Source organism: Saimiri boliviensis, chromosome 1 (assembly GCF_048565385.1).
Source record: "Saimiri boliviensis isolate mSaiBol1 chromosome 1, mSaiBol1.pri, whole genome shotgun sequence".
Classification (NCBI taxonomy): domain Eukaryota; kingdom Metazoa; phylum Chordata; class Mammalia; order Primates; family Cebidae; genus Saimiri; species Saimiri boliviensis.
In genome coordinates this window covers 250,242,730-250,264,920 of record NC_133449.1, presented here as the reverse complement: position 1 = coordinate 250,264,920, position 22,191 = coordinate 250,242,730, and the positions used below count along the sequence as shown (strand labels likewise).

General features: G+C 37.2%; 1 protein-coding gene across 4 annotated transcripts in view; it reads left to right on the top strand.

Moving 5' to 3' along the window:
- The window catches only part of GPBP1 (GC-rich promoter binding protein 1), a 75,330-nt gene that overhangs the window by 36,287 nt on the left and 16,852 nt on the right, over positions 1-22,191 (top strand). For 2 of the 4 annotated variants that reach the window (XM_003925833.3, XM_010336600.2), the window contains exons 4-7: positions 9,640-9,763; positions 9,892-10,115; positions 14,705-14,771; positions 15,828-15,887. In XM_003925833.3, the coding sequence (XP_003925882.1) occupies positions 9,640-9,763; positions 9,892-10,115; positions 14,705-14,771; positions 15,828-15,887 (475 nt within the window). The remainder of the gene's footprint in view (positions 1-9,639; positions 9,764-9,891; positions 10,116-14,704; positions 14,772-15,827; positions 15,888-22,191) is intronic. The other 2 variants (XM_074385748.1, XM_003925834.4) reach the window with 1 other exon arrangement.

Below are 22,191 nucleotides of genomic sequence, written 5' to 3'. Positions count from 1 at the left end.
TGAGGTTGGTTCTGACCCTAGTGGGGCTCTTTTAAGTATCTCTTTCCCAGGTTCATTCAGAACTAGCTGGCCTATTATTCACCTTAGTGCTTTTCATGGAGAGAAGCTACCTGCCTCTTATTTTTTTTACTACCAGTATCTCTGTTGTTTTTGGGAGGGCTCTTAGTGTTTGAATAAAGCTAGTTCCTTTGAGAGACTGCTTCTCACTCTTGACAAAATCTTTGAGTCACTACTCCACGCAGTAGGTGATGCAATAGCCTGAGTCTTCTCGGTTTGTTAAAGTGCCAAACTACTGCCCTATTAGATAGCTGGAGCAAGATCTTTTGGGACCTCAGTGTTCCTGTGCTCCTGAACCTGGTGTAGAGCCTTCATTCTATGAGTGGGGTTTGGGTGAAATAAAGGAGCCCTAGATTTCTTGACTGTAGTTACCAGGAATGTAACTTCTTCAGCTGGAATTGGAGAGGGCAAGAAATGTTGACAGCCTGCCTCTTCTAGTAAGGGGTACCCCTTGTTTAGAAGATTGAGGGGAGGGAAATCTGTCTCCTTGATCACAGCTGCCCAGATTAGATGGTGGAAGGGGTAGTGAGTTGTAGCTCAAGTGCTGGAGACTCTTGGAATTGAGTTTTAGTAGTTCTAAACAAGTACAACTGTCAATAACAAAACAAAACACCGTGGCTGGGTGCGGTGGCTCACACCTGTAATCCCAGCATGGTGGGAGGCAGACGCTGGCAGATCAGTTGAGGTCATGAATAAAAGACCAGCCTGGCCAACATGGCCAAATCCCATCTTTACTAAAATACAAAAATTAGCCAGGTGTGGTGGCCTGTAATTCCAGCTACTCAGGAGACTGAGGCATGAGAATTGCTTGAACCCGGGAGGCCAAGGTTGCAGGGAGCCGAGATTGCACCACTGAAGTCCACGCTGGGTGAAGGAGGGAGACTGTCTCAGAAACAAAACAAAAAACACTAAAAGTCTGCAAATGATTCTAGGCCACATAGCAAAGGAAGAAACATTTATTCAAGAAAATCTGAAAACTTTGTATTTCTGTACTTTTTTTTTTTTTGATAACCTGCTTTACTTTTTCCCTATCAAGATTTTTTCAAAGCCTTTTCATATATCTGGAACCCTTTTTTCCCCTGCATAAATAAGGCTTTTGAATGACTCATGACTAAAATTTCAGGAATAATGTGAACTTTGTAATATCATTATATATTAGGACTCACTAAGGAATGTTCATTTTACTTACATAAGTAAAAATAGAATCGTTTTTTACAGATACATTTACAGACATTCAGGGTGGTTGATTGCAAAATACTAAAATTGTCTGTTTTTAAGATGTGCTAAGAAATTTTTGAAGCAGATGCTAGAAATGAGTTTTTTGTTAGATATATTATATGACACTAGTGATTTCTTTTCTTTGTTTTACCCGAGCGAGTCAACGAATGCGCCACACTCAGAGATTGAATCATGAGTCCTTTATTATGCCAGCGACCAAGAGGTGGCTAACGCCCAAAATTCTGTTGGCCCTAAGAAAGTTAGGTGGTCTTTCATACCCTAGTTAAAGTGGAGGAGGAACCTAGCTGAAGCAAATTTTTCACAAAAGCAGAATAAGCAAAAAGTCCAAAGACAAACTAGTACATGAGAAATAAAATAGCGCCAGGTGCAAGGGGTAAAGTTGTCATAAAAGACATACAACTTATAGATAGTGGGGGCTCTGGGCACTTGACAGTACCTGCATTCCCAGACTCTGTTGGTAAGTTGGCCTTTTATCAACAAATGCATTCCTGAAGGTGCCCAGTATCAGCCTGCCCCAGCTATGTACTATAATTACATACTTAATGGTGGGAAAATAACTAAAATGAAGAAGCTAAATGGAATCTGTCCGGCTCAAGAAGCTAACATAAAGCCTGTTGAACAGCTTTTAGTCTGAGTTAGTTTTAGCTGACAAAAAAGCAGGTTATCACTTTTTTTTTTTTTGGAGATGGAGGTTTGCTCTTGTGACACAGGCTGGAGTGCAATGGTGAGATCTTGGCTCACTGTAGCCTCCACCTTCCAGGTGGAAGTGATTCTTGTGCCTTAGCCTTCTGAGTAGCTAAGATTACAGATGCCTGCCACCACGCCTAGCTAATTTTTGTATTTTTAGTAGAGAGGAGGTTTCATCATGTTGTCCAGGCTGATCTGGAACTTCTGACCTCAGGTGACCCGACCTGCCTGCTTCGGCCTCCTGAAGTGCTGAGATGACAGGTGTGAGTTAATAGTCTGATTGCAAAATGGAAAATAGTGGCATATTCTGATAAAAAGTCAAAACTTTGTGATTAAGTCATTTTGTTAGTAGGGGATCTTTATAAGATGGACCTTCCTTCCACCACTATCTAGTATGTAGACATAAAACACCTACAGGTGGTCAGAGATCCACCTGTAACTGTTTAAATACTTGCCTCTACATAATGAGACGAGAATACAAAGAGCCAGTATAATAATAACTATTTTCAGAAATAGCATATTAATTTTCTTGGGCCAGATGTGATGGCTCACACCTATAATCCCAGCACTTTGGGAGGCTGAGGCTGGGATCTCTTGAGGCCAGGAGTTTGAGAGCAGCCTGGGCAACATGGTGAAACCCTGCCTCTCTACAAAAGTAAATAACTAAATAAAATAAATAAAAATAAATGAAAATTTTCACACAGATTGAGTTTATTAAAGATTATCTTTCTTATAAATACTAGTTAATTTCTTATCACTTACGAAATTTTTTATAGTAATTTATACTTTTGGTTCAGTCATGATGGAAGGTAATTTCTGTAGGTGTTTTGGCTTTTCTAGACTGTAAGACCTATGCAAAAGGAAAAAAAAAACCATCAAAAACTATTTTTCTTCTCTACTCTCAATGCAGAACATATCTGTGACCAAATATTTTGGAGTTCTCCCCCACCCCCCACCCAAAGCAGTAGCAGACATTACCTGGGTGTCCTATAATTTATTTCAGTTCTGACTGACACTGTCTGCTTGGCATAGTGTCAGATCCCACAGTCCCCCAAGACTACCTTCACTTCAGTTGCTAATAGCCAGTACCAGTCACCACTACTTCTCACTGGTTTCAAACCAGGGTTTCTGCAACCACCGCATTGGGTCTGAACAATTTGCTAGGATGGCTCAAAGAATTCAGGGAAACAACTTTTGCTGGTTTATTATAAAGAATACAGGTGAATAGATTGATATGGTGAGGTATTGGGTGACGGGAGATAGTGTATGGACTGTCCATGCCCTGTCTGGGTGTACCACCCTCCTAGTACTTTAATGTGTTCAGCATTTGGTCTGTGATTGGGGCTGGAAGTTTATACCCTCTAATCCCTTGATTTTTCCTGTTACTGCCCTATGCTGAGACTATCAGGGGCCCCAGTCTAAGTGACCATTAACATAAACTTGAGTTATCACAGGGACTTGATAACTTGATTTTAGCTCAGGTGATGTGCCTGCCTCTGCCTCCCAGAGTGCTGGGATAACAAGTGTGAGTCATGGCGCCTGGCCCGGAAACAATTACAATTTGGAATTTTTTTCCCCAATAAGGACTTACCAGGGCCTAATGAATTTTGGCCATGTGTTGAAAAGATACATTGAAATGACAAAATTCTTCAGTAGAATAGAATTTTAGGGTTTGAAGATGGATCTTAGCAATCATCGAAACCTTATTTTACACAAATTTTGGAAGGTTAGCTAACTCAATTGACTGTCTTCACATAGCTAATTACTGTGAGCCTAGATTCTAATCTTTCCATAGGACTTATTTTGGAATTCTGTAAAATAAGTAAAAATTCATTGACTGTATGTAAAAAAGGGACTTCAGACCAGGTGTGGTGGCTCACAGCTGTAATCTCAGCACTTAGGGAGGCCAAGGTGGGTGCATCACCTGAGGTCAGGAGTTTGAGACCAGCCTGGCCAACGTGGAGAAACTCTGTCTCTACTAAAAATGCAAAATTAGCCAGATGTCGTGGTGTGTGCTTGTAATCCTAGTTACTCGGAAGGCCGAGGCAGGAGAATCACTTGAATCTGGGAGGCGGGGGGTTATGGTGAGCTGAGATTGTGCCATTGCACTCCAGCTTGGGCAACAACAAGAGCGAGATTCTGTCTCTCTCTCTCTCACACACACACACACACACACACACACACAAAGCATCTGGAAAGACTGAAACATTAAAAAAATTGTAAATATTTCTTTCATTTAAATGTTAACTTGAGGTTAAGATTAGTAATTTAAAAAATAAAAAAATAGAGACAGTGTTTCACTATCTTGCCCAGTCTGGTCTCGAATTCCCGAGCTCAGGAGATCATTCTGCCGTAGCCTCCGAAAGTGTTGAGATTGCAGATATGAGCCATTGAGCCTGGCTGATAATTGTTAATGTGCATTGAACTTCTTAGTGCTTTTTGGAACCTGACCCTTAATTTGTATAGTTCCTCATAATGATGATGATTTTGATTCTTAGAATTTGGAACTGAATTTTTCTGATTGAAAATTATCTTTAGAAAACAGTTGACAATTCCAACTCTTTTTCTTTTTTTTGAGATGGAGTCTTGTTCTGTCACCCAGGCTGGAATGCAGGGGCCTGATGGTGGCTCACTGCAACCTCTACCTCAGGCGTCCTCAAACTTTTTACACAGGGGACCAGTTCACTGTCCCTCAGACCGTTGGAGGGCCGCCACATACTGTGCTCCTCTCATTGACTACCAATGAAAGAGGTGCCCCTTCCTGAAGTGCAGCGGGGGGGGGGGGGGGGGGGGGGGGCGGATAAATGGCCTTAGGGGGCTGCATGCGGTGGGCTTAGTTTGGGGACGCCTGCTCTACCTCCTGGCTTCAAACAATTCTCCTGCCTCAGCCTTCTGAGTAGCTAGGATTACAGGTGCTCACCATCACACCCAGCTGATTTTTGTATTTTGTATTTTTGGTAGAGGTGCTGTTTCACCATGTTTTCCAGGCTGGTCTTGAACTCCTGACCTCAGGTGATGGACCTGCCTTGGCCTCCCAAAGTGGTAGGATTATAGGCATGAGCCATTGTGCCCGGCCCGATTTAAACTCTTAACTAGCAGTATTTGAGATTTGTTTCTTTGCCCAGAGTGGTTTTGACAAATGCATACCTTCTGGTGATACTTTTATTATACCTTCTCATCTTATTCTTTCCTCTTTCAGAATCATTGTTTATGAATTCTATTTGTAATTAACCTCATTTTCTGCCATAGACTTGTTTACCCACATCATTTCTCTTTAATCTTGTCCTGAGTAACTGGAACAGACATGAATTACTATTGCATTCTCTATTTAAATTAAATGGCAGCATTTATTTTTTTGTTTGAAAAGATGACATGAAGACTTGAACTAAGGGTAAAAATGTTTTCAGAACTGTACGACAATAGTTTTGAGATGTATGGAACTTTAGCCCCATCATGTGGTAAAATTTTGAACTGCATGGGGCTGATTATAAATCTTTGATTTAAAGCATTGGCTTTTAAACTGTTGTGACCTGTAGTGAGAAGGATGTTTTACACAGTAAAAAATTCATATTCCTATGGTGGACTAATGTTTTTTTCTGTGGTTTTCTGTTTTTCTCTTCCATTAAAAAAATGCCAGTCGTGACTGATCTTGTAATTCATTAATAAGTCCTGACCAGCAGTTTGAAAGTATTGCTGAAAAATACTGAACGGAAGCAGTTACAGATACTGAAAAAGTTAGATAAGTAGCAAATTCCATTTGTTATGCTAGGAAGGGTAACAAAATAATGCCTGTAAACAGGATGCTGTATTTTCATAATTATCTGATGAAAGGTTTCAGGGATGTGGTATTAAAAGGGTAGATGAATGGTATGAAATAGAAATTTGGAGAATTTTTTTCTTTTTAAACAGAACAAAATTTAAAATGTGTTATGGTGAAACTTTACTATGATGAATGCATTTTCATATTTGCATTCACTAATCTGTAGTTATCTCTGTAACTAGTGTGTAGTAGCAGCATTTTTTATTCTTTTATGGCAGTGTTAAAAAAATTAGTAGTATTGTACCAAAACTTTCCTTTGACAGTGTAAGCAGTGTCAGCTTTCAATGAAAATGTATGCTATTTATACTTTTAGGCTAAAAGGATCAGAAAATTCAATCAGATTGCTAGTTGAGTTCATTGAAACTTTTATTTTGATTTTTGCTGTTCTGAAGGCACGTAGGCAGTGTTCGTTGAAACTTCTATGGAGGTTTACTATGTAGATTTTTTGGTTTATTGTCTATTTGGGTATTCTGGGCTTTAGAGAAAATTTTAAAACTTTTTTTCCCCCAATTTTAATTAAAAAAGTTTTTTTAATTAAAAAAATTTTAAATTTAATTTTTAATTTTTTTAATTTTAAAAATTAATTTTTTTAATTTGATTTTTTAAATTTAATTTTTATATTTTTGTAGAAACAGGTTCTCACTGTGTTCCCCAGGCTGGGATTTTATAGCCTTGAGACACTGCACCTGGCCTTAGAACTATTTTTAAAAACAGTCCAGAAAGACAACGTAAGAGGGAAGATGGTCTCTGCCTTACCTGTTGTAATAAAATACTATATAAAAGTAACAAAAATCTTAACATGGTAGACACTCTTATCTCCCTCTATCCCACCATTTACAGGTGGGGGAACTCAGGCTGAGAGATTAAGACATTTGCTGAGAAGTACTTGAGCTGGACTAGGAAGCTGAATGTGTCAGACTTGAAAATTCATTAGTTTGATAACTTTCTTTTCTTGATTAGGATAGTAGACTAGGTTTCAGAAGTGAAATGTTAGGATGCATATGCCAGAATATATTTTTATCCTAGTTTGGATAAACAGATGAAATAGCTGTTTTTTTTTTTTTTTTCCTTTTCTTCAAGGATACCATCTCTAGTGTCTTTCTATAGCCAGTCGTAGGGAATTCATCTCTTTTCAGTGGCCGTATAAACTATTGAGTGGATTTACATGAATTATATAATTAATTACCTATTAATGGACTCAGCTGTAGAAATGCCTGGGCATTTCTTGAATATAACGGTAAGGTAAATATCTAGCAGCAGAATTGCCGGGTCAGAATGTGTGTACGTTTTGGTAGGTAATGCCCAATTGCTCTCCAAAAAGTTTGACTCTACTTAAAATCCCATTACAATTTTGTTTTTTTCAGTCTCAGCAACCCTGGATGTTTTCATTTTTACATTTTTGTGAAATTAGATGAATGGTGGTATTTCATTTTGATTTGCATCACTTAATTACGATTAAGCATGTTTTTGTGTTAGAAACTTTCAGAATTGCTTGTTAATGTAGTCTGTTTCTTTTCTCTTCTTTTCTTTTTTCTTTCTTTTCTTTCCTTTTCCTTTTTCCTTTCTGTCTCCTATGGTTGCCAGGCTGGAGTGCAATGGAGCAATCTTGGCTCACTGCAATCTCTGCTTCCTGAGTTCAAGTGATTCTCCTGCCTCAGCCTCCCGAGTAGCTGGGACTGTAAGCGCATGCCACCACACTTGGCTGATTTTTGTATTTTTAGTAGAGATAGGGTTTTACTATGTTGGCCAGGATAGTCTCTATCTCTTGACCTTGTGATCCGCCTGCCTTGGCCTCTAAAGTGCTGGGATTACAGGCAAGAGCCACCATGCCCGGCCCATGATGTAGTCCATTTCATAGTGATTTATAGCTCTTTTCATATTACAGGTTGTGTTTAACATTTATATTTTTTATTTAAATTTTTTTTGTATGCCACCTCAGAACTGAGCAGATGCCATTTATAATACAAATATTTCTCTGTCTCTGAGGGGAAAAACATCACCCCCCACCCCCAACTCATTCTTTATTTTACCCAGATTTCAGCAGGAGAAATGTCTTTAAGGAAATTAAAAAAAAAATCAAGCTGTAGAAAAATATTTGCAGTATAAATGGTATCTGCTTATTTCTGGGGCATAATACAGAAAAACTTAAAAATACTATATGGTGCTAGAATCCATTGAAATACACGCAAGACTGAAAAAAAAACTATGTAACTATAAAGACTTTAAAGATGACATAAGTACAGATACACATTTGCATTTTGGTCCCTAATGAGTGAGAGAGAAGTAAGTGTACATAAACATATGTGTGTGTTTTCTAACCTAGTAATAAATAATTGTCTGGCCCTGGCATGGTGGCTCATGCCTGTAATCCCAACACTTTAGGAAACCGAGGTGGGTGATCACTTGAAGTCAGGAGTTTAAGACCAGCATGGCCGATAATTGTGTAATCCCATTTCTACTAAAAATACAAAAATTAACTGGGTGTGGTGGTGGTGCCTGTAATTCAAGCTACTCCTCAAGGCTGAGGCACAAGAATCACTTGAACCTGGGAGGGGGAGGTGGCAGTGAGCCATGATCGCGCCAGTGCACTCCAGCCTCCTGGGTGACAGAGTGAGACTCCATCTCCAAAAAAAAAAAAAGAATTATCTGTCTTTTTCAACCATTACTATCATTATATTTTTCCCAATGGGCAAGAGATGCCAACTTTGTTCAAATTTTGCATTTTGATTACAGGAGAACCTGACTATGTTTTCATGTGATTGGTGACTCTTCATGTTTTTGAGAATTGCCTTTTTGTATCCTTTACTCATTTTTCCCATTGGGTTGTCTTTATTTGTATTGATTTATAGAGCTCTGTTTTCTTTTCTTTTTGAGACAGGCTCTCTCTGTCTCGCCCAGGCTGCAGTGCAGTGGTGTGATCTCAGCTCACTGTAGCCTCTGCCTCCTGGATTCAAGCAAATTCTCCTGTCTCAGCCTCTTGAGCAGCTGGGACAACAGGCGTGTGCCACCACATATGACTAATTTTAGTAGAGACGGGGTTTTCCCATGTTGGCCAGGCTGGTCTTGAATTCCTGACCTCAGGTGAGCTGCCCGCCTTGGCCTCCCAAAGTTCTGGGATTACAGGTGTGTGCCACTGTTCCGGCCCTTTTCAAACATTTTTTGATAATTTTCATGCATTTTATTTTTAGATTACTGAGTCCACCTGTTTAAATTCTTAAACTGTTGGGAGTTTTGATTGTGGCTTTTATCAGATTAATTGATTAATATTGGGGCTAGTGACTTTTATACATTGTTAGAACTTTTTTGTATTTCTAGTTTTTTGGAATAGCGTTGTATGTTCTTTTATTTTGATACCTTTTTAAATACGTTTGGTTTGGGGAAAAGGAATATGGAAATAACTTTAAGGGACTTAAAACTCAAGATTCATTTGACAATTTATCTCTGATGTAGAAGAGAACTTTGAGCTGTAGTGGAAATGTTTGTATCAAGTAGTGTGTGATACACTACACTTAATGTTTTGTTATACAAGAAGCATATCATGTTTTAACTTGTTTTCCATTGTAATGGCATTTTACCTTTATGTTTTTTGGAAAAAAAGATACTGAACTCGTTCTAAGAACGTGTGCTTGTTTCCATTAGGTAGAAGAAAATTGACCAACAGTGAATCCATCATACACATTTAGAGTTACCCAATTATCAGATACCTTGAAAATAACTGCAAAATGTTTCTCTTATTTGAAATTGTTGGAAATAAGTGAAACTGGAGTATTACTGGTCTTTGAAGTTATATTTAGGTTTTATAAATGCTTACCTGTATTTTTTATAATTTGTTTCAGTCGTCATTGAATTTTGAGAAACATTCTGAAAACTTTGCATGGACAGAGAATCGTTATGATGTGAATCGTCGACGACACAACTCTTCAGATGGCTTTGATTCTGCTATTGGACGTCCTAATGGAGGTAAAATTTACTAAGAAATGATGTTTATGGCTAACTTTATGATTTTTAAAGAAGATTTTGATGGGATTCACTCCTTAAGCCTAACTCTCTTCTTTGAATTTGTATTACTTTACTATTATCAAATAAAGGTAACTTTGGAAGGAAAGAAAAAAATGGATGGCGTACACATGGAAGAAATGGTACGGAAAACATAAATCATCGTGGGGGATACCATGGTGGGAGTTCCCGTTCTCGTAGCAGTATTTTCCATTCTGGAAAAAGCCAAGGACTACATGAGAACAACATACCTGACAATGAAACTGGGAGGAAAGAAGACAAGAGAGAACGCAAACAGTTTGAAGCTGAGGATTTTGTAAGTTTCCTGTAACTTTTATACAAATGAAGTTTCTGTAAGTGCTGTTATAGCATCAAGGCACTATTATGGTATTTTATCAGTAAAGCTCATTTTCTACAGGGATCACACTCCCATAGGTATTTGTCCTATATGTGTATTTTTATGTATCTATGTATGTATGTTTGTATGTTTTTGAAACGGAGTCCGCTCTGTTGCCCAGACTAGAGTGCAATGGCCCAATCTCAGCTTACTGCAACCTCTGCCTCCTGGCTTCAAGTGATCCTCCTGCTTCAGCCCACCAACTAGCTGGGATTGCAGGTACCCGCCACCAGGCCCAGCTAAATTTTCTATGTTTGTAGCGACAGAGTTTCACCACGTTGATCAGGCTGTGCTTGAACTCCTGACCTCAGGTGATCCGCCTGCCTAGGCTTCCCAAAGTGTTGGGATTATAGTCATGAGCCTGGCCTTTTGTCCAATTTTTAATCCTTGTATTTTGTGAGGGCTTTTTGTTTATTATCCTCCTAACCCCCATACCCCATTTTCTTTATCCCATTCTTTCTTTTTAAGTCTTGTGTTGCTGTTTATTCAGAGTCTTAACCATGTGGGTTTAAAAAGTTTTTGGTGTATTTATGTTGTGTTACTCTTCATAGAAATTTGAACAGTTTTTCTTAGAACTAGTAGGTGAGCTTAGTGCCATATTTTCAAGCACCTCATATCTCTAAAAAGCTGTCAAGATTTGGAAAGACTATTTTATCAATGCATTTTATTTTAGACTGTTGCTTTTAAATAACACTTGGTTATTCGTGTATGACTCTTTAAGTTCATCCCAAGATTGTTCTCCTTGTCTCTTCAGCTATTCCTTTGTTCAGATTTCTTTCTTTCTTTCTTTTTTTTTTTTTCCTGCTCAGGAACGCAAAATAATTGTTATTCCAAGTCAGATACATTATGAATGTTAAGTCTACTACTAAAAATAAATATGGAAACAAAGTCTTTTTTTCCCCCTATTCCTAAGTCTCACGTATGACTTAACTAAATACTGTTTTTTTTTTTTTTGAGTTGGAGTTTTGTTCTTGTCGCCCCTGCTGGAATGCAGTGGCATGATCTCAGCTCACTGCAACCTCCGCCTTCTGGGTTCAAGTGATTCTCCTTTCTCAGCCTCCTGAGTAGCTAGGATTACAGGTGCCTGCCAGCTAATTTTTGTATTTTTAGTAGAGACTGGGTTTTACCGTGTTGGCCAGGCTGGTCTTGAACTCCTGACCTTAGGTGTTCCACCTGCCTCAGCCTCCCAAAGTGCTGGGATTACAGACATGAGCCACTGCGCCTGGACAAAATACTATATTTCTTAAATTGCAGAAAAATTGATCTAGTGTACAGTCATATTTATCTAGATCGTGTGATTCATGAAATTTAAAAGCTAGATAGAATTTATCTTTTTTATATATTGTCAATTCTTATTCAGTATATTTGAGTGATTCTTGAGTCAGTTGGTGTTCTTGGCACTCAGAATACATACCAGATTAAAATAGGCAAAGTCCTTACTCAGTTTCTGTTCTCTAAGCAAGTCATATTTTGTAGTGAATTTAGACAGGAAGTGACATTTAATTTAGGACATAATAAGAAGCAAGCTTTCGTTAAGGAAGAGAGGGAGAGCTCATGCCAAGATGGGAGCATCCTTGGTTTATCTTATTTTTTTCATGTTTGTGTGTGTTGGGGGGGTGGTGGTGGTGGTGGTATTGAGACAGGGCAGGGTCTGTATTCTTTTGCCTAGGCTAGAGTGCAGTGGCATAGTTACAGCTTACTGTATCGTCAAACTTCTGGGCTCAAGCAGTCCTCTTGGCTCAGCCTCTCTGGTAGCTCCCTCTAGGGCTACAGATGCACACCACCACACCCAGCTCACTATGTTGGCCTGGGTGGTCGTGAACTTTTGGCCTTAAGCAGTCCTCTCACCCCTGCCTCCCAAAGGGCTGGGATTATAGGCATGAGCCATCATAGCTAGCCAACCTTTTTATGGTTAAGTGATAAAAGTTAGGATAGAGAGATAAAAAAGGATATAAATTTAAATGGAATTTTTGCAGATCATCAAAGTACAGAATTTTAGTTTGATTACAAGATTAATGAGAAGCTTGTTTAGAGAGGAGTCATGATGTGATGTTAGTTTTTACAGTTCTTAGGTCTTGAATGGATTGTAGTAGGAGAGGAGGAGAGAATGATTCAGGAAAAAATATTGGCTTGAACTGGGTAGTTGAGATAAATGAAAATAGATAGTTTTTGGATATGACTTAGCAGTATGGATGGAAGGTTTCAGTAAGAGGAAAAATTTGATTGATTGGATTAGGGAAGGAAGTGGTGAGGGATAGAAAAATGAAAGATTACTCTTAGGTCCTATTATCAAGTAACTGTGTAATTACTCTGTATTCCCATGTTAGTGATCTGCTTTTTCCAGTCAGTAATCACCATAACATTGAAATTTTACAATACAGTTGACCCTTGGATAACACAGAGGTTAGGGGTATTGATCTCCCCTTGGAGTCTAATCTGCATATAACTTGACTGCCTCCAAAACTTAATTGCTAGTAGCCTGATGCTAACCAAACTCTTGATGATAATGTAAAGTTGATCAGTACATATTTTTTATAGGTAATATATACTGTATTTTACAGTAAGCTAGAGAAAAACTAGTTAAAATCATAAGGAAGAGGAAATGTATTTACTATTCATTAAGTGGAAATGGGTCATCATAAAGGTTTTGATCCTTGTCTTCATGTTCAGTAGGCTAAGGAGAAAGAGAAGGGGTTGGTCTTGCTGTTTCCGGTGGCACAGATGGAAGAAAATCTAGATATAAGGGGATTTGCACAGTTCAAACCTGTGTTGTTCAAGGGTCAACTGTATAAACAAACTGGGAATGGTAATAGTACTCTTATAATGTTGTGAGGGTTAAATTAGTAATACAATTAAATTAAAACTGTGACACATAGTAAGTACTCAGTAAAAACTAATTGCTGCTATTACTTTTTATATCCCATCCCCATTCTCAAGATGTGGTTATCATTATTATAATCCTAGACTTGGCAGAGTATAATTTTTAATAAATACTTTAAAGATGCTATGCACATGTAACCACCACCAGAATCTTCTGTTTAGTTTGTATCTCTGAAGAAATCATAGGGGTATGCATGTATACTTGATAATAATCTAAGTACAGTGTTACTAATCATTTTTAGGTGATTATTTATATTAAAATTCATTTTATTTAATATATATTAAGTACCTTCTTTAAATTTGGCAGTTTGTGTGCTAGGAATATGAAAAATACCTGATAGAATACTGGAAAGTTAGGATTTTGGAGGATAAACGCATCTAGCAAGATTAGCTTTGGAGTACTCATTCAGTACTCATCTCACTTTTGTTTTTAGTAATCCTGAACATCACTTGTTGAAATACAAACTTGGACTTGGCTTTGATAGTGAGTATGTTAACTAGTGATGAAAACTTTTAAGAACTGGGGGCTGCTCATACCTGATATCCCAGCACTTTAGGAGGCTGAGGTGGGGGTGTCTAGTGAGGCCATGAATTTGAGACCAGGCTGGGCAATGTAGCAAGCTTCCACATCTACAGAATTTTTATTAAAAAATTAAAATTCTTATTAGGCTGGATGTAGTGGCTCACTCCTGTAATCCCAGCACTTTGGGAGGCTGAATCAGGTGGATCACTTGAGGCCAGGAGTTCTAGATCCGCCTGGCCAATGTGGTGAAACCCTGTCTCTACTGAAAATACAAAAGTTAGTTGGGCATGGTGCTGCTCGCCTGTAATCTCAGCTACTTGAGAGACTGAGACAGGAGAATCGCTTGAACCGGGAGGTGGAAGTTGCAGTGAACTGAGATCACATCACTTTACTCCAGCCTGGTTGATAGAGAGAGACTGCATCTCAAAAAAAAAAAAAAAAAAAAAAAAAAAAAATTTTAAAAATTGATCTGATTTTCCTCTTCTCTGATCTCAGCCTTATGCTAAGGAGGAATTATTTCTCAGACTGATGCGAAGACCTCCATTCTTTTGAGCGAGTGTGTGTGTGTGTGTGTGTGTGTGTTTAAATCAGTTTATTAAGAATGTTAAGGAATAAGACAGTGGCTACTCCATAGACAGAGAAGCCTGTTTTTAAATTCTGACTTATTTCTTAGTTATGGGTAAGGAAAATATTAAACACTCTAGTTTTCTCTGACTAGCAATGAGTATAGATAGTAACTATTTTAATGGTTAGCAGAGTAAGCTGAGAATAAGGTTAATGGGTAATTCATCTTTAATACTGGCTGAATGTCTTTATCTGCAATGCTTGGGACCAGAAATATTTTGGATTTTTGATCTTTTCACATTTTATATTTAGTAGTTTGACATTCTTTATCTGAAAATACAAAATCCAAGTGCTTCAGTAAGTAGGCAGAGCATCACACTGGTACTCAAAAAGTTTCAGACTTTACAGCTTTTCTGTACTAAGAACCTGTAGCTAAGAGTTGGTCATATTTGATTCATCAGTTACAGCATGTATGATTTTGAGATTGCTTTTAAAGGATTTATTTTTAAAATGTGAAATGTTTATTCCAACTTTCTTCCAGCCATCTTTAAATCCTGAATATGAGAGAGAACCAAATCACAATAAATCTTTAGCTGCAGGTGTGTGGGGTAAGTAATTTTTTATCTGTATTTGAGGGGCACAAAATGTTGATATTTATAGATTTCACTTTTTTGTGTTTTTAAAAATAGCAGACTAGAATAAAACTTTATTTTAAAAATATTTGTATTGGATGTGCTTAGCTACAAAAAAGGTAACACATCTTTAAAAAGGAGGTTTGAAATAGAAGAATTTGATTTGAAGTAGTTGCTTTGCACATGTTAGTGTCATTAAACATACTCGAATATGACTTTTAAAAAATGATTATAAGTTTTGAGAGCAGCCAGATAATCCTAAAGAAACAAAAACTTAGTTTAAATTAATTTTTAGTCGTTTGAAGTTGAAAACTTTAACTGTTAAAGTACTTTTGATCATAGTGTGACATGAAGTTAATGTTTTTACCTGTGAAAATGGTTATATGTATATTATAGACTGTTAAAGATAATTGAATAAATTTTCTTGTGGAGCTAGTTTATATTTGAAAGTATTTGCCTCGATTTTCAAAGCTTAATGAGAGTTCTTCTGGTTATAACCTGGTAATAACCCACCCCCCATTTAAAAAAAAAAGAGTGCTTGACAGTTCAATTTGATAGCATTTTAAAGAGGATTACACTGAACTCATAGTACAATTTAGACAGCTTTTTAAAGATTCAAGTGAAGTTTAAAATAATGGAAAAAAATTTTTAATACTAAGATTTGACATCTGAAAAATAAATTTAATTATTTGATACTAAATTCAGAGGTGCTCGATCCATGTTGGAACTTAAACACATATTCATTTGTATTTTTCTATTGAAAATCAACAACTCACTAAAATGAAAGGATTGTGGCTTATGACAGCATACTAGTCGTAATAGTAAAGGCATTATTTTAAACTTTGCCACTTCCTGTGCTATATTGTATGTATGAGGTGAAACTTGGGAATTATTTTGTTTCTTTTGCTCTCCCTCTTTATTTAAGGGCTTTTTGAGGGTGGGGGTGGGGGTGGTCAGACACTTTTGTTAGAACCATGTGAATGGCATTGTTTTTTCTGTATTGCAAATTAGTATTTCTGCCACTCTCCCCAGGCCTACACGCCCAGACACACACATACCCAACCAAAAAAATCTCCCAAGCTCCTCTCTTAGGTATGTTTCCTTATTATTCAGTTTTTCTGGGAACAGCTGATTGCATAAGAATATAGAACCACCTGGAAGGTGTTAAATAGAATCTCTTAAGGAATTAGGAATAATTTGGATTTGATTAGAATGAAAGTAAATTTTAAAAATCAAGAATGCCAGTGAGTGTTTGTCATATAAAACTATAGATACTATTGGTACTGATCCTGGGTTGATTTAATAATCTTAGAAATGATTTAGAGACAAAGACATATTTGAAAATAATAATAAAATGTATTAATATAAAGATTTTGGTTCTACTGTTTCAGGGTTGGTCTAAGGATTTTGAGTACTAGTTGAAAAGATGTTCAAAAGGAAGATGTACTCTTTACTGTGTTTAGGTAAACTAAGAAATGTGTCTGCATAAACAAAAAAAGAAATGGTTAATTGTGGAATGGTTAATGGTTAAATTCCCAGTACTTCCCATAGGAATACAATGAAACTCTCATTGTATCACACTTTACTATTCCTCTCTCACTTTCCCCCCTGGGTTCCCAAGTATTGTTTTCCCTATTGCAACATTTAAAATAGCTATGTTCCTGAGGAAGACGAGAATTTTAGGAAAGACTTCAATAGAACTTTTCTAGTGCTACTTCCCTCCAGGTAAGTAAAAATTTACTAACGAAAATATAATATTTATAAAAAGAAAAAGCAATTTGTCCCTGAAACTATAATTTTGTAAATAAAAAACTGGCAGACTTAAACATGATACCCCAATTTGAGAAATACCCTGTGGGGGAAGTAATTAAGCCATTTATACTATAGCTACATAAATTGAATTCTGCTTAGAACCTAGTTGGATTTAGTGGAAACACCTTCATGCAGCTTATATCTGTGATTTCTATAGTGTTTTTATCTTAACCAGGATCAACTGTTTGATGCATAAGGTTATTGGTTATTAAATAGTCCATCTCCATGCTCTTAATAATTTAAAACAGGAATTCAAGCTGCCATGAGAATTTAATATAATTGATTGATTCATTTTTTGGGTGAGGAAGAAAGAGTGATGTACGTTCAAGTGTTTGTTTACAATTGAGTTGAGTTGCATTAATAATTAGTGGCTACTGATCATGTGTTTTCAGAAGTCCTATAGGCTGTTTTTGTGTTAGTATGTTGGCAACATATTACTGGCAGAGCTTAACATTTGCTTATGATATTAAATAATGAGAAATTTTAGTGACTAATAATTAGCTTAAGCATGGTCTTCTTCCAGCTCAGCATTTGTATTGTTTTCAGCTTCTTGGTAGTTTGATGAGCTTTCTCAATTTTAGCTCATATTTGATAGACTACTTAAGAGCATAAAGGTTCATTGTTCAGAGTTCTTTTGGTTTGTTGAGCATTCTAAATCAAAGCAAATTAGTGACCAGTTAATACAGTTGTTTTCTAGAGGATTCTGATGATATTTGCCACAAGCATACAGATTGAGTGAAATAATTGCATTCAGTGAAGTAAATTATAATGAAAGCCAATGGGGTTGATTTTACTAATAGGAACTTTGGTAAACAGAATTAAGGGAGGGGAAAATTCTTCATCGAGTTTCTTTGACAGTATTCTGTTGATGAATTGCTTTGTTTTTATATTGAAATGACCTTCACTTTTTAAAATATCTTATGAAAACGGTGTTTTAAGAAGAAAAAAGTCATGCAACGTGTTCAAGGTTGAAAAGGGAAAATTAATAGGATTTGAGTAGACAACTTGGTAAAACTAGACACAAGTACATTTTATTTGGTTTAAGTTAAAATTACTACTTGTTCACCATGGACATTGTTTATATTTGTGAAGTGCATTTCTTTAAGTGTGTTCTTTATATTAATAATGTTGGGAACCCCCATTAAAGGGAAAATACCATATTGATTGCTATTGATATAAATTATAACAGTGACTCATTTGACTAAAACTCATAGTATTGTAAACTGAAATAGATTTGCCAATTAAATGAGAACATTAAAAACCATTCAGGTGTGGCTGTTCATGCCTGTAATCCCAGCACTTCGGGAGGCCAAGGCGGGCGGATCATCAGAGGTCAGGAGTTCAAGACCAGCCTGGCCAACATACTAAAACCGGTTTCTACTAAAAATACAAAAATCAGCCAGGCGTGGTGGCATGTCTGTAATCCCAGCTACTTTGGAGGCTGAGGCATGAGAATCGCTTGAGCTAGGGAGGCAGAGGTTGCAGTTGCAGTGAGCCACTATTGCACCACTGCACTCCAGCCTGGGCAACAAAGCAACGCTTGTGTCCAAAAACAAAAACAAAAACAACACACATTAAAAACCAACAAAATTCAAATAGCACCAATCGTTACAAAAATGATCTTAGATTATGTATTTTTTGGTATTAAGATTAGTGTTCACAATAGGAACTTGTTTAAATTGTTATGGTATAGATTCGTTACATTTGGTCTGTGTATACTGTTGTCGTATGTGAGCCAAGTTTTCAAATTATTTGAAAGCTTGCTGGGTGCAGTGGCTCATGCCTGTAATCCCAGCATTTTTGGAGCATGGAATGGGAGGATCACTTGAGACCAGGAGCTCAAATAGTAAGACCCTCATCTCTACAAAAATTAAAAAAAAAAAAGCAAAAAACCGGACATGGTTGTGTATGTCTATAGTCCTAGTTAACTTGGGAAGCTGAGGTGGGAGGATTGCTTGACCCCATGATTTCCAGGTTTCTGTAAGCTATGATTATGCTGCTGCACTGCATCCTGGGCAACAGAGCAAGACCCCTTTCTCCAAAGAAAGAAAAGAGAAAACTTGATTATTTCAGATACTAATTATCCTTCACTTGGCTACATGCTTTTGTTTATACTTTAAATTTGCCTCTTGTGTCAAAATAATAGGAAACTAAATTAGTAACTGGCATCAATGTGACGGTGACTCTTGACGTCACTTGGTGTAGTGCACACTTAAAAGCCTCTTATCCCAACCATTCAGTGTAGGTTTATTAGTATTTTTAGTTGGAATGATAAACATTTTGAAATATGTGGCACAAGAATAATTTCCATTTTCTTCATTAATATAATGGTTAAGAGTATTGAGTTTAGAATCAGATGTGGCCCCAACATTAGATCTTTTGCTTATTGATTATTTAGATTTTGGGCAGATTTCTTAATCTGAGTGAATTTACTTATCTGTGAGGTGAGGATGACCACAAAAATCATAATGAGAAAAGCATTGTTAAGGTTAAATTATCTACTATGTAAAAATCTTCGGTTATGTCACAGGCGTTTAATAAATATCAGCTAATTATGTTGTTCAAATCCAATAAATGAAAGAGATTCTAGTTGTAGAATTGTTAAAAGGCAAAAAATGGATTTCTAGGTAGTGGGCCAAAGAATGAAGTAGTTAAATGTAATGATTGAGTTAGAAACTTCATGTATGTAGAAGGTAGCTATATGGACAGTGTAGTGAAAAAGAGATGCAGAATTGAAATGTTAGCTCTAAATTATCTCTGTGGCCAATTTACTTTGTATTATATGTGGCACTTTTTAAATTCTAATTTGTCTTCCTGAGAATTGGGCCAGTTCCCCATCACCACTGCAGTTATAGAAGAAAACGAATTCTTCCATTCATAGCTGTAGGGAGAGCATGAATAACAAGACATTACAGTTATATTTACTATTTAAAGTCAGTTACAGGGCCAGGAGTGGTGGCTCAGGCCTTGAATCCTAGCCCTTTGGGAGACTGAGGTGGGAAGATCACTTAAAAGCCAAGAGTTTGAGACCAGCCTGGGCAGCTAGTGAGACCCTGTCTCTTCAAAAATAAAAAGATCAGTTATTGTCAGGCTACAGTTATTTGTGAGGATATCATATTTGCCTTCAGTTGTTCTCAACTTAAATTTGAACATGAGAATACCTGTGTAGGTGAGCTTTAGGTATCAAGTACATGAAACTTATAGAAGGAATTCACTGATTTTCTCATTCTTTTATATAAGTGTTGAAGTCATTCATCAATATATAAGTTTTCTCTTTTAAAATAAAAACATTTGGGGTCTTGTTCATATAGTTAATTAACCAAGTGACAAAGCAAATACTGGATAATGTTTGACTCTGAGACCTTAAATATTTGGCAGGGTTTTTCCAGGAGAAGTTGTGGAGAAAGTCTATGAATAAATGAGCCAATTTATAAATAATATAAAATGGGTATAAGTGATGCAAATTAAGTCTTGCCTTTTAGTGCCACATCACTTCGTCCGTTACTTATAGGTTATTGTTACCATTAAGAACACTTCTTTTTCTTAAATGAGCAGGTTTATGTCAATTATTCAGAGTTGTTATACAGTACATAGATGGGTTTTTATCATGCCTGTCTTAAGTTTTTCTTATTCTTACAGGTCAACCTAAAATTCTTTTTTTTCCCCTTGCTGTCTAATTCCAGGTTAAGCAACCTGAAATTCTTGGAAAAGGGCACCTTTAATTTGAACTGTAATTGGAATTCTATGTTAGTGACAGTGTATGGCTTTTCTATGTTTTTTTCCTAGTAATTATTTGAATATGAAACGTTTCCCAGCAGATCTCAGACAAGAGGTATTGTTTTTCATTTTATAAGTGAGAGATTAAGTAACTCGTATAAGGTTATACAGCTGATAAGGTTGGAGCTAGTATTCAAATTCTGATGAATCTGGTACAAAAGTAGGTATTCTTCTGTGCTGTAATATTTAAATGTGAATTCTTTTTGTTGATTTTGAGGCAGGGTCTAGCTCTGTACCCCAGGTGGGAGTGCATTGGTGCAATCATGGCTTATTGCAACTCCAGTCTCCTACCTAGGCTCAAGCGATCTTCCTGCCTCATTTAAAAATTTTTTGTGGAGATGAGGTCTCATTGTGTTGCCCAGCCTAGCCTTGAACTCCTGGGCTCAAGTAATCCATCCTACCTCCAGAAGTGCTGGGATTACAGGTGTGAACCACCATGTGTGGCCTATATATGATTTTTTTTTTTAGATGGAGCCTTGCACTGCCACCCGGGCTGCAGTGCAATGGCATGATCTTGGCTCAGTGCACCCTCCACTTACTGGATTCAATTGATTCTCCTGCCTCAGTCACCCAAGTACCTGAGGGATTACAGGTGCCTGCCACCATGACTGAGTAATTTTTTGTATTTTTAGTAGAGACGGGGTTTCATTATGTTGGCCACGCTGGTCTCGAACTCTTGACTTCGTCATCAGCCCACCTCGGCCTCCTAAAGTGCTGGGATTACAGGCATGAGCCACTGTGCTCTGCCTAATACGAATTTTTAATAAACACAATATTGGCTTATCTCTCCAATTCCCTCTCAGTCCCTGTCATCTTTCTTCAAAGACCTTTTTCATCTCTTACTCTGCTACCTACTCTTCTGCGAGTGATTTCTCAAGTTTCACTTTTCTTTATAGGATATTTCGTCATTCTTTGCACTGAAGACCTCATTGAGGAACCAGCCAGAATATTTCTTATTCCTAGGTGTCTAGGAATCCAGTTTTAGGGAAGGTGAAATTTGTACTCAGGAACTATATTGAGGCTTAAAGACAGTATATCTACTTGCCTATCTAGTTTCTCTTTTGCTTCCTTGTTTTTGTTTTGAGACAGGGTCCCACTCAGTGGCCCAGACTGGAGTACAGTGGTGCCATCACAGCTCACTGCAGCCTCAACCTCCTGGGCTCAAGCAGTCCTCCTATGTCAGCCCCCCAGTACCTGAGACTACAGGTGCACATCACTATGTCTGGCTAATTTTAAAAAATTTTTTCTGTAGAAACGGAGTTTCATTGTATTGCTCAGGCTAGTGGACTCCTGGCCTTAAGCAGTCCTCTCACCCTGGTCTCCCAAAGTGCTGGGATTACAGGCATGAGCCACCATACCAGCCTGCTTGTCATTGATTGCATATGTTTAAAAATTTTTTTTTTATCTTGTATCTTCAACCTTCCATATGGGATCATTTTCCTTCGGCCTAAAGTATGTTCTTTAGAATTTATAAGGATCTTTTCTTGAATTATTTATTTGTCACACTTGCATTTCTGCTCTCTGCCATATCTGTCATTTTCAAGTCCCAATCTCAAGGTTGTACATGGTAAATTAGATCCTTCTTCAACTGTTAGGTTCTTTTGTGTAAATTGAAACTTTTTACTTACTTCTCTAGAAATGTGTGTTGAAATTATTTTTTTGGATTTGACTACTGTTATTTTGTATAGTTGTGTTTGGTTTCCTCTCTTAGAGTAATTTTAACATAAGAATTTAGAAGAAGATAAACTTACGTGCTTAGCCACATTGAACTAGAAGTCTCTGTTGGCCATGTTTAGACTTACTTGTG